Consider the following 16,695-nt stretch of genomic DNA (forward strand, 5'->3'; position numbering starts at 1 on the left):
AAAAAGCCAAAGGAAAAAATAATAAAAAACTAAAATTACTAAAATATAAAAATATCTAGAAAGGATTAAGAAAGCCAAATCAGTTTTTTTAATAAATGAAAGCGAGAAACCTCTAGTAAAAAGCTGTTGGAAGAAAATAAACACAATTTTTTGGATGAAAACAAAGACAAATGTGCAGATGCTGCTGAGATTTAACAAAAAATATGAGACCTTAAGAATAATGCTATGCCAAAAACTTTAAACACAAAGATTAAATGGAAAACTTCACTAACAAATAACACTCCCATAAAAGACCCTGAAATAGCCAAAACAATTCTGAGAAAGAGCCAAAGCAGAAGCATTATACTTCCTGATTGCAAACTCTATGGCAAGGCTATTGTAATCCAAAGAGTATGGTTCTTAGGCATAAAAGTCAACATCCAGACCAAGAGAATAAAAATGGGAGCCCAGAAATAAACCTATGTATATATGGTCAACTAATTATGATTCTCAATGGCAAAAGGATAGTCTCTTAATAAGTGGTGATGGGGAAACTGGAAAACTACATGCAGAACAATGAAATTGTATCCCTATCCTACATCCCCTCACGAAAGTGAACTTGAAATAAATCAAAGACTTAAGTGTAACACCTGAAATTGTAAGACTCCCAGAAGAAAACATAGGAGAAGTCCCTTGACACTGATCTTGGCAGTGATTTCGTGAACAGGACGAGAAGCACAGGCTACAAAAGCAAAAATAAATAAATGAGACTATACCAAACTGAAAAGCTGCTCCACAGCAAAAGAAACAACTGATAAAAAGACAACCTACAGAATGGGAGAAAACATTTGAAAATAATATAACTACTAAGGGGTTAATATCTGAAATATGTAAGACTTCATACAACTCAACAGCAAAGAAATTAACTCATGATTTAACAATGGGCAGAAGAACTGAGCAGTTTTCGAAATACATACAAATGGCAAACAGGTGATATGTAAAGGTGTTCAACATCAGTAATTATCAGCGAAATGCAATGCAAAACCCAAGGGAACTGTGGAACACCATGGCAGATCCACATGACACTGTGAGAGTCTAAGAAGAGAGAGAGAGACAGAATGTCTTAAGAACTACTGGGTGAAACCTTCCAAAATTTGACAAAAGCAATGAACATAAACATCCAAGATGCTCAACAAACACCCATAAGATGAATTAAAGAGACTCCGACACCAACATAGAATCTGACTTCGGCTCAGGTCATGATCTCGTGGTTCATGAATTCAAGCCCAGCACTGGGCTCTGTGTTGACAGCTCAGAGCCTGGAGCCTGCTTCAGATTCTGTGTCTCCCGCTCTCTCTGTCCCTCCCCACTCACTGTCTGTCTGTCTGTCTGTCTATTTCTCTCAAAAATAAATAAACACTAAAAAGTTAAAAAAAAAAAAAAGACAAAGAATCTTGAAAGCAGTTAAGAGAGAATCAACTTGTCACATACAAGAGATCCTCAATAAAGACCTACGCAGATTTCTCATCCAAAACTTCGGAGGTCAGTAGACAGCGGGCCAGTGTTTTCAGAGTGCTAAAAGAAAAATAATGTAACCAAGAATCCTATATCTGGAAAACTGTCTTTCAGAAGTGAGGGAGAAATTAAGATAGTCCCAGATAAATAAAACCTGAGGGAGTTTGTTTCCATTAGATCTGCCCTAGAAGAAACGTTCAAGGGAGCCCTGCAGGGTGAAATCAAAGGACACCTGACAGTAACCTGAAGGCATATTAAGAAATAAAGATCTCAATAAAGCCAAATACAGTGGCAATTATAAAAGTTAATAACACTGTAACAACAGTTTTTAATACTTTGTTTTTCACATGCTTTACGAGATTTTTAAAATAAACAATTAGTCTAAAAAGCTAGTATTCCTATAATGTTAGTTGGTAACTCTACATTTTGTTTTCTACATAATTTAAGAAACCAATGCATTTATAATACTTAACTAGTTTATGCTTTAGGCTGTTCAGTGTATAAAGATGTAATTTTGTAATACCAAGAACTGAAAGGGGTGGGGTAGAGCTATAAAAAAGAAGAGTTTTTTATGTTGTTGAAGTTAAGCTAGTATAAATTCAAACTAGATCATTAAAATTTATGAAGTTAAATGTAATTCTTGTGGTGAACATGAAGAAAATAGCTATAATATATACAAAAAGAAATGAAAAAGGAACATTTCACTACAAAAATCAACGACACACAATATTAATGCAGGAAATAAGGGCCAAAAAACCCTATAAAAAACAAATAGCAGAATGATGGAAATAAGTTCTTCCTTATATCAGTAATTACTTTAAGTGTAAATTGATTAAAATCTCCCATCAAAAGACAGAAGAATGGATAAACACACGATGGAACTATATGTTGTCTACAATAGACTCACTTTAGATCCAAAGGCACAGAAATTAAAAGTGAAAGGTCAGAAATAGATGGCCAAAACAAACAGTAGGCAAAGGAGAGCATTGATGGCTATGCTAACATCAGACAAAGCAGACTTTAAATCAAAGAAGATTACAAGAGACAAAGAAGAATATTTATATGTTAATGAAAGGCTCAGTGCAACAAGAAGATGTAACAACTATAAACATTTACATACTAATAACAGAGCAGCAAAATACATGAAGCAAAAACAGAGAATTGAAAAGAAAAAACAGTTCTACAAAAACCAGTTGGAGACTTCAACCCCCCACTCTCGATAATGGATAGAACCAGACAGAAGTAAGCCAATGGAGGACTTAAACACAATAAACCAACTAGATAGAACACACATACACAAAACATTCTGCCCAACACCAGTATACACATTCTACTTAAGCTCACATGGAACATTTTCAGGGTAGACCATATGTTAGGCCACAAACTCTCAATAGATTTAAAAAGACAGATATCATGTGTAGTATCTTCTCTGACCATAACAGGATGAAATTATCCAGCAACAGAAGTAAAACTGGGAAACTCACCAATTTGTGGGAATTAAATAACACACTTTTAAGCCACCAATGAATCAAAGAAGAAATCACAGGAAAGCTGGAAAATTCTTAGAAATCAATGAAAACAAAAGCATACTAGAACTTAGGGGATGCAGTGAAAGCAGTATTCAGAGGGAAATTTGTAGCTATAAATGCTTACATTGAAAAACAAAAGATATCTCAAAGCAACAACCTATCTTTACAATTTAAGGAATTAGAAAAAGGAGAGGGGTGCCTGGGTGACTCAGTCGGTTAAGCGTCCGATTTCAGCTCAGGTCATGATCTCACAGTTTATGGGTTGGAGCCCCACATGGGACTCTGCTAACATCTAGCTCAGAGTCTGGAGCCTGTCTTCCTATTCTGTGTCTCCCTCTGTCTCTGACCCTCCCCCGCTCACTGTCTCCCTCTCTCTCTCTCTCTCTCTCTCTCTCTCTCTCTCTCTCTCTCTCTCTCTCTCTCTCTCTCTCTCAAAAATAAATAAAATATTTTTAAAAATTTAAAAAAATAGAAAAAGGAGAAAAAGGATTATAAGAGAGTACTATGAACAAAAAGGAAACCCAAAAATTGGGAGAAAATACTTAAAACTCATATATATGACAATGCATTAATATACAGAATATATAAAGAACTCCTAAAATAGCAAAAAAAAAAAAAAAACTAATTAAAAAATGGGCAAAGAACTTGAATAGACATATCTGCAAAGAAGATATACAAATGGCCAATAAATACATGAAAAGATTAGTACTCAACATTACTAATCATCAGGAAAATGCAAATCAAAATTACAATGAAATACCACCTTCACACCCATTAAAATGGCTACTATCAGGAAAACAGAAAATAAATGTGGGCAAAGATATGGAGAAATTGAAAATTTGCATTGTTGCAATGCAACAATTGCACATTGTTGGTGGGATGCAAAATGATTCAGCCACTGTGGAACACCTTATGGTGGTTCCTCAAAAAATTAAAAATAGAATTACCATATAATCTAGCAATTCCACTTCTGGGTATATCCCCAAAAGAACCGAAGGCAGGGTCTCAAAGAGATATTTTTACATCTATGTTCATAGTGGCATTATTCTCAATACTCAATAGCCGAAACACAAAAGCAACTCAAGTGTCTATGAAGATATAGATGCATAAACAAATAATAGTATATACATATAATGGAATATTATGTAGTCTTAAAAATGAAGGGAATTCTGGGGCAACTGTTGATTCAGTTGGTTAAACATCCAACTCTTGATTTTAGCTCAGGTCATGATCTCACCATTTGTGAGATCGAGTCCCCCACATCGAGATCTGCGCTGACAGTGCAGAGCCTGCTTGGGGTTTTCTCTCTCCATCTCTCTCGGCCTCTCCCTTTCTCTCTCAAAATAAATAAATAAACTTAAAAACAATCAGTTTTAAAAAAAAAACACAGGGAATTCTGAAGTGTTACGACATGGATCAACCTTGAGGACATCAAGCTAAGTGAAAGAAGCCAGTCATAAAAAGGCAAATACTGTATGATTCCACTTACATGAGGTACTCAGAATAGTTAAAACCAGAGACAGAAATTAGAATAGCGGTAGTCAGAGGCTGGGGTAGGGCTTGGTGACTTATTGTTTAATGGGTACAGAGTTTTAGTTTTACAAAATGAAAACCGTTACAAAGATGAATGGCAGTGATGTTTGCTTAAAAATATGAAAGTACTTAATGCCACTGAACTGTATGGTTAAAAGTGGTTAAGATGGTAAGCGCTATGTGCATTTTGTCACCATAAAAAAAATTTTTTTTAATTTAAATACATGTAATTTTTAAATTTTGTTTTAAATATTTAAAACGTGCATTTTTTTTTTAATTTTAAAGCATGCACAGATTAGCAAACTGGACCTAGCAACGTATGACTCATGATGAAGTTAAATTTATATCAGAAATGTTAGGGCTTATTTACTATTAGGAAATTAGATTAAAAGAAAATAAATACAGAATTATGTCAATAGATAGAAAAGTTTGATAAACTTCAACATCCAGTCATGATAAAACTCTTAGCAAAAAGGAAGCAGTAGGTACCTTCTCAAACCTGATAAATGACGGCTGCAACAATAACATCCTACTGCAAACATCATACTTAGTAGCAAAACGCTGAAAGAGCAAGAGCAAGATCAAGACCACTGATACCACCACTTCCATTCAATACGCATTTAAAGGTTTATAGAGCTCGGACAGTAAGATGAGAAACCATTGTTTTAAAAATAAAAGATACAAGGATTAGAAAGAAGAGTTAAACTAGTATTTGCGGATGATAATGATTGGTTACTAAAAAGGTAATCTATGGATACACTGAGCGTAAAAGATTTTAAGGGACCCCTGGGTGGCTCACTCAGTTGGTTGAGCATCTGACTTCAGCTCGGGTCATGACCTCAAGGTCAGAGGATTTGAGTCCTGCATGGGGCTGTATGCTGACAGCTCAGAGCATCGAGTCTGCTTCAGATTCTGTGTCTCCCTCTCTCTCTGCCCCTTCCCCCACTCACACTCTGTCTCTCAAAAATGATTAATGTTAAAAAAATAGCCAAAGTTATACTGAAGTAGAAAATCAAAACGGAAAGCATCACAATCCCAGACTTTAGCCTCTACTACAAAGCTGTCATCATCAAGACAGTAAGGTATTAGCACAAAAACAGACACACAGACCAATGGAATAGAATAGAGAACCCAGAACTGGGCCCACAAATGTACGGCCAACTAATCTTTGACAAAGCAGGAAAGTATCCAATGGAAAAAAGACAGCCTCTTTAACAGATGGTGTTGGGAGAACTGGACAGCAACCTGCAGAAGAATGAGACTAGACCACTTTCTTACAACATACACAAAAATAAACTCAAAACGGATGAAAGACCTGAATGTGAGACAGCAAATCATCAAAACCCTAGAGGAGAAAGCAGGAAACAGCCTCCTTGACCTCAACCACAGCAATTTCCTACATGACATATCCCAAAGGCAAGGGAATCAAGAGCAAAATGAACTACTGGGACCTCATCAAGATAAAAAGCTTCTGCACTGCAAAGGAAACAATCAAGAAAACTAATAGGCAACTGACAGAATGGGAAAAGATAGTCGCAAATGACATATCAGATAAAGGGCTAGTATCCAAAATCTACAAACCACTCATCAAACTCCACACCCGAAAAATGAATAATCCAGTGAAGGAATGGGCAGAAGACATGAACAGACACTTCTCCAAAAAGGACATCCAGATGGCCAACAGACACATGAAATGATGCTCAGTGTCACTCATCATCAGGGAAATACAAATCAAAACCACACTGAGATACCACCTCACACCAGTCAGAGTGGCTAAAATGAACAAATCAAGAGACTATAGATGCTGGCGAGGGTGTGGAGAAACGGGCACCCTCCTACACTGTTGGTGGGAATGTAAACTGGTGCAGCCTCTCTGGAAAACAGTGAGGAGGTTCCTCAAAAAATTAACAATAGAACTCCCTTATGACCCAGCAATAGCACTGCTGGGGATCTACCCAAGGGATACAGAAGTGCTAATGCATAGGGGCACATGTACCTCAATGATCATGGCAGCACTTTCAACAATAGCCAAATCATGGAAAGAGCCTAAATGTCCATCAACTGATGAATGGATCAAGAAGATGTGGTTTACCTATACAATGGAGTATTACATGGCCATGAGAAAGAATGAAACCTGGCCATTCGTAGCAAAGTGGATGGACCTCGAGGGTGTCATGTTAAGCAAAATAAGCCAGGCAGAGAAGGACAGAAACCATATGTTTTCACTCGCAGGTCTAACAGGAGAAACTTATCAGGGAGCCATGGGAAGGGGAAGGGGAGAAGGAAAGAATTAGGGAGAGGGAGGGAGGCAAATCATGAGAGACTCCTGAATACTGAAAAACTAAGGACTGAAGAGGGAGGAGGGAAAGGGAAAAGGGGGTAATGGTCATGCAGGGGCGCACCTGTGGGAAAGCACTGGGTGTTATACGGAAACCAACTTGACAATAAATTTTAAAAAAAATTTTTAACTTGCTGTACACAAATGTTGTAGCAGCATCACATACAGCAAAAGATGGAAGGAGCTCAAGTGTCCTTCAACAGATGAGTAAACAAACTGTGGCATGTCCATACAACAGCACAGTATTTGGGCACAAAAAGGAAGAAAGTAAGGATACATGCTACACCACGGATGAACCTTGAAAACATGCCAGTGAAGGAACCCAGTCACAAAAGACCACATATTAAATGGTTCTGTTTATATGAAATGTCCAGAATAGACAAACATACAGAGAGAGAGAGAAAGAGAGAGAGGATTAATGGTTGGTTAGGACTAAGGAGGAGGAAGAGATAGTGGGTAATAGCTAAAAGGTCCAGGGTTTCTTTGTGCGGTGATGAAAATTTCAACAACTGGCTCTAGTGATGACTGTGTGTATCTGTAAATATACCAAAATGCACTGAGTGGAACAGCTTAAATGAGGGAATTATATGGTACGTGAATTATATTTCAATACAACTGTTTTTTAAGAGTTGATTATATTTCTATATATCCCAAAAAAAATTTTTAGAAAACACATTTTACTTTATAACATATCAGAATGCATGCAAGCAATGGAGACCCATACAAAAGTTTACTAAAAAGAGATTAAATAAATGAAAGATAATGCAGTGTTCATGTATTAGAAATTTCAATGTAATAAAAATGTCAACTCTTCTCAAATTACTCTACAGGTTAACTACAGTTCCAATCAAAATCCCCATGGAACTCTCCTGCACTATTTGAGAAGCCGACTGTCAAATTTACAATAAAGAGACAAGGGTCAACAAGACCAACACACTCATGACGAAAAAGAACAAATAGGGAAATGTCCTCTTACAGCTATAAGGCTTCTTGTAAAGTTATAATAATGAAGGCCTAGAGGTCTGAGTGCAGGGAAAGAGTAGAGCCCAGGAAGAGATCCATATATATCTAAGTTGAAACCTGATTTATACGCAGCAAGCATGGTAGATCAGACTGGGTATGTGAACCTCATCTCATACACAAAGTAACCCAGATGGATTATAGACTTAAATGTGTCTTTTAACCTTTTAATTTTTTTTAATTTATTTTATTTTATTTTTTGAGAGAGAGAGAGAGAAACAGTGCGAGCAGGGGAGGGTCAGAGAGAGAGGGAGACACAGAATCCAAAACAGGCTCCAAGCTCTGAGCTAGCTGTCAGCCTAGAGCCCGATGCAGGGCTCGAACCCACGAACCGTGAGATCATGACCTGAGCCAAACCCAGAGGCTCAACCGACTGAGCCACCCAGGCGCCCCTCTATTAACCTTTTAGAAGACAATGTGGAACAGAAGGAAAATTCAGAAGAGCAATGAGGCAGGATGAGTGCTCATATTAAAACATATTATAAAGAAGCATTAAAAACAGTGCGGATTAAAGCAGGAGTAGGCAGAATACAAAGTCCAGAAATAAGCCAAAGTATATACGAGAGTTGAGTGTGGTAAAAGTGGCATCTCCAAGGAGCAGGAAAAAGATGAACTTTTAATCAAAGAAGTTGGGACAACTGGACAACTACCCGGGGGGTGGGTGGAGGGGCCTAAACGGGATCCATATATACCATTATATATCACACAAAATAAAAATGGATGAAAGATGTCTGTTTGAGATGACGAAAAAGGTCTGGAAATAGTGATGATGACTTCACATCAGAGTAAATGTATGTAATGTCACTGAATTGTACACCGACAAATGGTTAAAATCGTAAATACTGTAGTTTATCTTACCATAATTTTTTTAAATGAGGGCAACCAGATAAAAAAGCAGGAAACAATTTACACCTCATATCACAAAACAGTTGGCTTTCCTAACACATAAAAAAGAAATCGGTAAGAAATAAGGCCAATAATCCAATTTAAAAAAAACAAGGTACGAATGAATATACAGGCCACAGAAGAAATACGCAGATTGCCCTTAATCATATGAAAAGAGACTTAACCTTATTCAAAAGAGAAATGGAAATTAAAACTATGCAGAAATATATTTGTCACCTCTCAGACTGGGAGAAAATTCAACAACTTACTCTCATAGAAATTCTATAAAAAACTGTCACCCTCATATTCTGCTGGTAAAAATACAAACTGTTATGTACACTGCTTAAGGCCATTTAGTAATACCTGGAACAATACAAGTGCATGGACCTTTTCACCAAACAACCCCACTGTGTGGAACTTATCCTGTAGGTGTGCTAGCACATGTGGGAAATTATTACTTTGTAGAAGTAAAAAATCAGAAACAATCTAAATATACGTCAGGAATCTGGTTAAACAAATACAATGGAAAATTATACCAATAGCTCCAAGAGATTACAACAAGGTACACAATAGTGGAAATAGTATGTTTTTCATTTAAAAAGGGAAAGGAAAACAAGAAATTCTAGAAAGATATATAAGAAACTAAAAAAACAGTTAGCAATGGGAGGCAAGGGATGGAGTGAGCAGGCACCGGAAGTGGAGGAGGTAAGAACGGAAATGAGATGTTTTACTGTGCTTTATTATTTTTATTTGAGATACATAAATATTTTTCTTATTAGAAGTTATTTTAGGGGGCACCTGGGTGGCTCAGTCAGTTAAGTGTCCAACTTCAGCTCAGGTCATGATCTCACATTCGTGGGTTCGAGCCCTGTGTTGGGCTCTGTGCTGACAGCTAGCTCAGAGCCTGGAGCCTGCTTCGGATTCTGTGTCTCCCTCTCTCTCTGCCCCTCCCTGCTCATGCTCTGTCTCTCTCTGTCTCAAAAATAAATAAAACATTAAAAAAAAAAAATTTAAAAAAAAAAGAAGTTATTTTAGGAACCTCATAAGGACTTCTAATTCAAGCATATATCCATTAGCATATCAAAACTCAAGTGATACAACATGTATTTCATTACATGTCTTTTACCTCAAAAGGAACAAAACCCTAAACTTCTCTCTAGTTCATTACATGTGTGCCGAGGACGTATACAGGTGTCTGTAGCTTACTCTGAAGAGCACACACACAGAAGTAATATGGGTCACTGCATGGATAGAGGGATGGATCCCTGAAACAGCAAGCACAATAAAATGTACATTGTAGAATCTACGTGGTAAGTATCGGATTTAGTCTAAAATGCAAGAGAAGCCGAGTATGTCAGACTTTTACAAAGCAAAATCGAAATAAAGGCATTATCTGAATCCCATACCTCCAATTAAATGAATGTACACTTGCTATAAAGCTAAAAGCTAAAATAGAAAACATTTCCTAACTCAGCAAAACAAGCATGTATTACTTGCCAAGATAATAAGGAACAGGAAGGGCAAACAGTGCAGGCAAGAAGGAAGCCTAAGGATCATCTACTCATTTTTACAAAAAAAAAAAAATTTACTGAAGACCTGAAATGACCTGTAGGAAACTCAAAAGTGTTCTGCATCAAAATTCAGAAAAAGGAAAAAAAAAACAGTGGGAGCAGAAAAATAATTTTATTTGGTTACCATCCCTGCCTCAGTACAATTCAGCTTGTATAGAGTTAGAGACAAAATACATTTCCATGGAAACAATATTCCCAAGTATCCATCTGAGGCTGAGAAATAGGCTTCTCTATGCAAGTCTTCACATCCAAAGTGTGTACACAAAGATGCGGGGTGAGGAGGTACTGAAAAGTGCAAGGCTTCTTCATCAGACAGGTCTGGATTCGAACTCTGGCTCTACCACTTACTTGATCCTAGCCAATCTCAGCCCTCGCTAAGCCCCAGTCTTTTATTGGCAAAATGGAGAATAATTAAGACCTTATAAATTTATGGGGCACCTGGGTGGCTCAGTCAGTTAAGCGTTGACTTCGGATCAGGTCATGATCATACAGTTCGTGAGTTTGAGCCCCACATCGGGCTCTGTGGTGACAGCTCGGAGCCTAAAACCTGCTTCGGATTCTGTGTCTCCCTCTCTCTCTGCCCTTCCCCTGCTCGCTCGCTCTTTCTCCCTCAAAAATAAATAAACATTTTAAAGAAGTTTAAAAAAAGACCTTATAAACGTGTCAAGAATGTAAAGTACAAGTCATCTAACTCATGGATGCATACATTGGTGGTTACTGAATGCAGGCTTTCTGACATTTATTCACAGCTGCATAATGACCAATTAAAAGCACCACCTCTGAATGCGTCTGTCAGTTTCATGATTAACATATTGTCAGCCGTACTGCCAGCCGACCGGCCTGTAACTGGAACTCTGCTACGAGCAGGGGAAAGGTGCTGTTGATCCTTGCCATCAACAGGAATTTAACAATCAGTTGATAGCAGCCATTGGGAGCTACTTGTTTACAGTAAAGTAAAAGGTTGCTTAATGTTTTTTTTCTTGTTTGTTTGTTTTTAAGGTATAAAGTTGGGTAATCTGACTCTAGAGTCATGAAACCTGACCAATTACAATGTCTCAAAACTGGAAGAAATTTCGAAGGGCATGCTTCTAGTTTCAACCAGGCCCTTACTCAAATAGGTAGCAGTTGACTTATTCTCTGACCCTTCCAGGGATCAGAAAGGGCTTTTCCTCCACTTAGGATAAACAGGTAATGAAAAGTTAGTGACAATGTATAAACACCGCCCCACAACCACATGCTTTTAAAAACAAAAAGTCTTTAAGCATTACTTTCATTTGGAGATGAGAAAGAATATTCTATTTAATAACAATTCCATAATACAATTCCACAATGCATCTTGAAGCTTCTATTTACATCCTCATACCAGAATGCATCTTAGGAACACTGCCTTATTAACAAAGAAAACATACCTGGCATGATATCGTTGATATGCAAGAGAATTGTACTTTCGACGCTTGCAAAACTACAAAGCTGCACGCCGTCAAATCTTCCGTCCCAGTTGCCAATAGGATTATCCTGGAAATGAAGTAAGACAGTTTTAAACTCTTCTCGGTAAAACGTGGATATGAAAATCTGTATTTCCCAGAAAAGGATCTCCCAAAAGATGTTACATTGGCAGATTTTAACTATTTTTCCTAAAAGAAAAAAGAACATATCAGACATAATTGCCACAACTCATCAAGTTTTTGGTTAGTTTTTGCTTATTTCTTTTTCGGATTTGTTTTGGTAAAAATGAGATCCAAGAATAATCAATTTATAGTAAGCCCACAGATGAGCAAGGAATTGAAACTAGACAACAAATGCTAGTCTATGTAACGCCCATCTGCATAGGAAGATTAATTAATAATACATTGTTTCACCCAGAAATCTGCCCCTAATTAAGCCTACCTTGTTCCAATTACTCTTACATTCCTGGAGCACTTAAATATTCTATTTGAACCCCTGGATGCATTTCTGTACACAGAAAATCTATTTTTTATTGTTCTTTTGACATTTTGTGGATATGTAAGAACTCCCTCCAACACAGATCTTTACGTTTAATTCGTTTATATTCCAATGTGGCCCCAAGTAGTATAGTGCTGTTCGTGGGGCCAGATTAAGGATATGCCAGTTGGAAAACTGCCCTGAGCACCAGTGTATACAACATGCTGTCGCTGGAAATAGATGGAGATGAAGAATACTGCATCTTCCAGAACCTTCCCTTCCAGGAGCACACTACAGGGGTTTGGAATGCAGCTTGTACAGGCCAACGAAGGGACAGACGGAGGCGGGGGAAGCTAGCTGCGCAAAGCTCGAGGCAGCCTGCCAGGATGATCCCCAGACCGCCATCTTTACTCACAAAATACTATAAAGAGAACTAGCGGGGGGGGGGGGACCTTTTCAAAATAAAGAAAAACAAGATACCATGGATCATATTTGGGTGGGGAGTTTTTTTCTGCTTACTGGTCAGCTATCACAGAGCCAAATTTAAGGATTGAAACATGATTCCAGTTTATTCAAAATGGAAAAAGAGTAAATGTTCTAGACTCCTGTCCCACGTCAATACTCCTTTACCAAAGATAAATTAGAAGATGTTTTTTAAGTTACCATTTTAAACATCCAAAGTGCTTAATGTGTACTTAAATTGGTCAGGACACTAGCAGATATACCCAGAAAGATAATCTGCTCCAAAGGTTTCTTACCATGTCCACACCAACAAAATATCCTAAGCTTTCCTTCCCAGGCAAGACATCGCAGAATATAACTGTGCCGGACTCTGCGGTCTCTCCGAGCTTCAAGGAGACTCTGGAGTTTATCTCCAGCGGGGGGGGCCCCGTCTGCACGGTGTCCCCTGGGCCTGCGTGATCACTTTCCAGTCCGTGGTCGTCATCTTCTAGGACTTCTAGCTTGTCCAACGCAACAAACACTCCACAGTCTTCATCGCACTGGAAAAGCTGTTTCCCTTGATAGATCCCGTCAGTGAAACCTTGGCCACGGCCTTCTTCCTAGTTTTCAAGTGAAAGGAGGAAAAAAAAAAAATGACTGATAGGTAGACTAAGAGATAGAGTAAGATGACCCATGTGAAAAGAAAAAAGATCCACTCCGGGGATTTCAGGGACATCACTGGGAAAATTCTAAATGATACATATGAGAAATGTGATTATTAGCAGTTGCTGGTGCATTTTGAGTGTCTAAGGAAAGAATAAAGAAGCTGTATCTGACGCTGAAATATAATTAATTAATTAATTAAAAGTCATCATTCTACTGTGAGAGGGTTGAGCTAGATTCTACATTTCAATCTGAACAATAATTCTGTCATAAAAAGAAAAACTTACTTTCTTTCAAACAGCGATAACGTTGGCTGCACTGACTGAGTACCTAGGATGTGCCAGCCACCGCACTAACACTTGAGTCAGGGTCTCCCAGAAACACTTCACGCTGTGTGCTGGTTTCACGGTTTGCAGATGAGGAAGCAGCTTTAGGGAAGCAGCCTGGTTAAGTAACCAGACAATCCATCCAGTACATCGTGCAGCTGGGGTTCCAGCTCTGCCTTAAAAACTCTGTAATCACAAAATTCTGTGTGCAAGAATGTAAAACATGTAACTGACCTTTCAGTTCTTGAGGGTGAATATGAGTTTTGGAAATGAATCACAGAGTTCTTGGTTCTCTCTTCAGTAGAAATAAACTCCTGGGTAATTTTCACATATATTATCAGGGACAACTCTAAGCCACTTTTAATTGCTTGGCCCTATTTTTTAAAAACCTTATATCGAAGTTTCATTAACTTAATAGCACACACTGAGAAAAACTGAAAGGCCTCCTAATGCTACAGTCACAAGATAATTCATGATTCTGGGAGGTGATTAACTCAGTTGTAATTGGTAGAATCCACTTTTAACATAGACAATGTTAAAATTTCTCATATTGGAAACCCTTCCTTCAATAATTACATGATCGATGTGTATTTCCTACTACATTAGGTCATTTTTAAAAAGTCTTCAATGTATCATCTTTACAGTATCTCAGTTTATCGTTAGAAAGTAAATCCTAAGAATTATGAATATTAAAGCCTCTGGGAGATGTCTGGGAAAAACTTCTGTTGTATTTCATTTAAAGGGGTAAAGAAAACATGTGTGCAAAGAAATAGACACAGAAATAAACACACACACACAAGCTCACTGAAAACGTTTATCAAACTTACCAGTAATTCTACTCCAAAGAATATTCCCGACACTGTCCTCTCTGCTAATAAGGGTCCTCTGAAGCGCACAACTCCAGGAAATTTTTCTTCCCCGGATCTCAGCTGTACTTTCACAGGGCAGCCCACATCTATCTGGAGACCTTTACTTAGTCTGTTTCTGTTTTTAAACAAGCTGAGCCTCTCTTCACAATTGGTAATGGCCAAAAGCAACTCTGTGAATTTTTCATTTATTTCTACAACATCTTTTTCATCGACAAAGAGAACTGCATGTGGTTGCTCTAGGATTTTTAATCCAATCTGATTTTTCTTGCCTTTTGCAGACGGAATCCTCGAGTGCCCCACAGAACGATCTTGGATATACTGTCCTATACTCCCCTTTGGAACTTTAAGGAGCTTCTGTGTTTGTTTGTCTGTGACACTGAATTCTTGAAGAAGCAAATAAAAAATCCGCTCTTCCCAGTAGGGTGAAGTAACTTTTTCTTGGCTCCATAAGCCTGAACTCATTGTGACATTAACTCCAAAATATTAACTCAAAAAAAAGGGAACTACTAAGTTTGTAGGAAAACCACAAAAGATAAATTCACTGGCAGTCCCAAAGCACGTTTCTAGCAATTTGGTGTCCATGCTGTAACAAGACAGCAAAGCAAAATGCCTAGAGGACAAGCAAAAAGAGACTTTACACTTTATTCTACATGAGCTAAAATAAAGGTTAAAGACTTAAAAGCACACACATAAATGAAATGCTTCCAAAAGTGCCTAACAAGGTTAAAAGACATACATTACTTATATCTATGTAACTGTGCATCTTTAATTAAGGAGATCCAATTGTAAAGTATCTTCAAACACAATACGATAATGTTGGTTTCCAAGGCAATGAAATTTATAAAATCAAATTCTAGTAAAAGATCACCTTACATACATATTTAAACATATATATGCATTTTTAAGCTTTAAAAAATAGCACTCTTAATAAATCACGCCTCACCTAAATGAAAAAGCTGCTGCATTTCAGCAAAAGAGACATAAATCGAAAAGACTATGATTTCTGTACACGTGGGCTAAGTGAAAAGTTACCCATCATAATTATTATGCCGAACATCTTTTATCAAAAAAATTGAATCATATCCTGAGTCTGTAGCCACGACTCACTTATCTGTGCTCCTTATTTTGATAATGGACCACTTATTTGCTCTCTGGTTCAGCTTCCCTCCTTCATCATGTTCACGTTGTCCTCAGACGGGCAAATGTTAACCACACTAATCAGAGCCATCATTTAATTTCTCATAATCTCATGTCAGATATTTTAAATCTGATGATAGTAAAGATGTCTTTAAAAATCAATTTCGTAGCCATTAAAACTTGGACTACATAACAAGGAATTTAACAGTAGGCGGGTAACAAATACCTCCATTTTAACTATGTTATATTAGAAAGAAATACAAAAAAGACTATTTCCAGTTTCTAATTCTCATTAAAAAAATTTTTACAATACTAATCTTTCACAATTAAAACAGCCTTCTCAACCCTACCTTAACTGATGGTTTAAAACGATGCAATTTCATTCAATCAAATTAAGAATTCATTATTTTAATTATCTTACTGAAAAAAAAACTAGCTTTTATGTGTTCTCTGTGACATGACTGTGGCTATTTGGTTTCTAAATACAGTCACTCATTCCATCCTTCTCTGAGGTGGAAATATCCACTTCCTTTCTGAGTAACAGTAGCACTTGATTGCACTACCATATTTACCTATTTTGCTCTTGGAGTTGAAAAATAAATACTCCTAAAAGTAAAGAACCAAATTTTCAGTTTAATAACTTAAGGATTAAATAATCCGTCAGATCTATAGAAGGAATGCATTGTGGATAATGAGGTGCTCTCTAATGGTGAAGTTTTTTTAAATGTCTGTCCCTCTGCAACCTAACATGGGATGTGTCAATTACCCGAGATCAGAGAAAGAGCGGGCATCCCTTTAAACCAATATCCTTGAAACACCGGCACAACATCTAGTAAAAGCAGAGGCAGAGCTGGCATAAAGTTGTTCTCTCGTTCTCTTTTCTTCCCCCCCCCGCAGTGTGTTTGTCTTAATTCCACTTGAGGGCACTGTCTACTTCAGCAGGAATAGAATCAGTTTATATTCACC

General features: G+C 37.5%; 1 protein-coding gene across 8 annotated transcripts in view; it reads right to left on the reverse strand.

The window, feature by feature from the left end:
• CYLD (CYLD lysine 63 deubiquitinase) overlaps nt 1-16,695 on the reverse strand; it is a 68,516-nt gene that overhangs the window by 46,993 nt on the left and 4,828 nt on the right. For all 8 annotated transcript variants that reach the window (XM_029925831.1, XM_029925827.1, XM_029925829.1 and 5 more), the window contains 3 exons: nt 14,551-15,202; nt 13,052-13,354; nt 11,780-11,885 (listed from right to left, as the gene is read on the reverse strand). In XM_029925831.1, coding sequence (XP_029781691.1) covers nt 11,780-11,885; nt 13,052-13,354; nt 14,551-15,054 — 913 coding nt within the window. In that variant the 5' untranslated portion in view covers nt 15,055-15,202. The remainder of the gene's footprint in view (nt 1-11,779; nt 11,886-13,051; nt 13,355-14,550; nt 15,203-16,695) is intronic.

Source organism: Suricata suricatta, chromosome 16 (genome assembly GCF_006229205.1).
Source record: "Suricata suricatta isolate VVHF042 chromosome 16, meerkat_22Aug2017_6uvM2_HiC, whole genome shotgun sequence".
NCBI lineage: Eukaryota > Metazoa > Chordata > Mammalia > Carnivora > Herpestidae > Suricata > Suricata suricatta.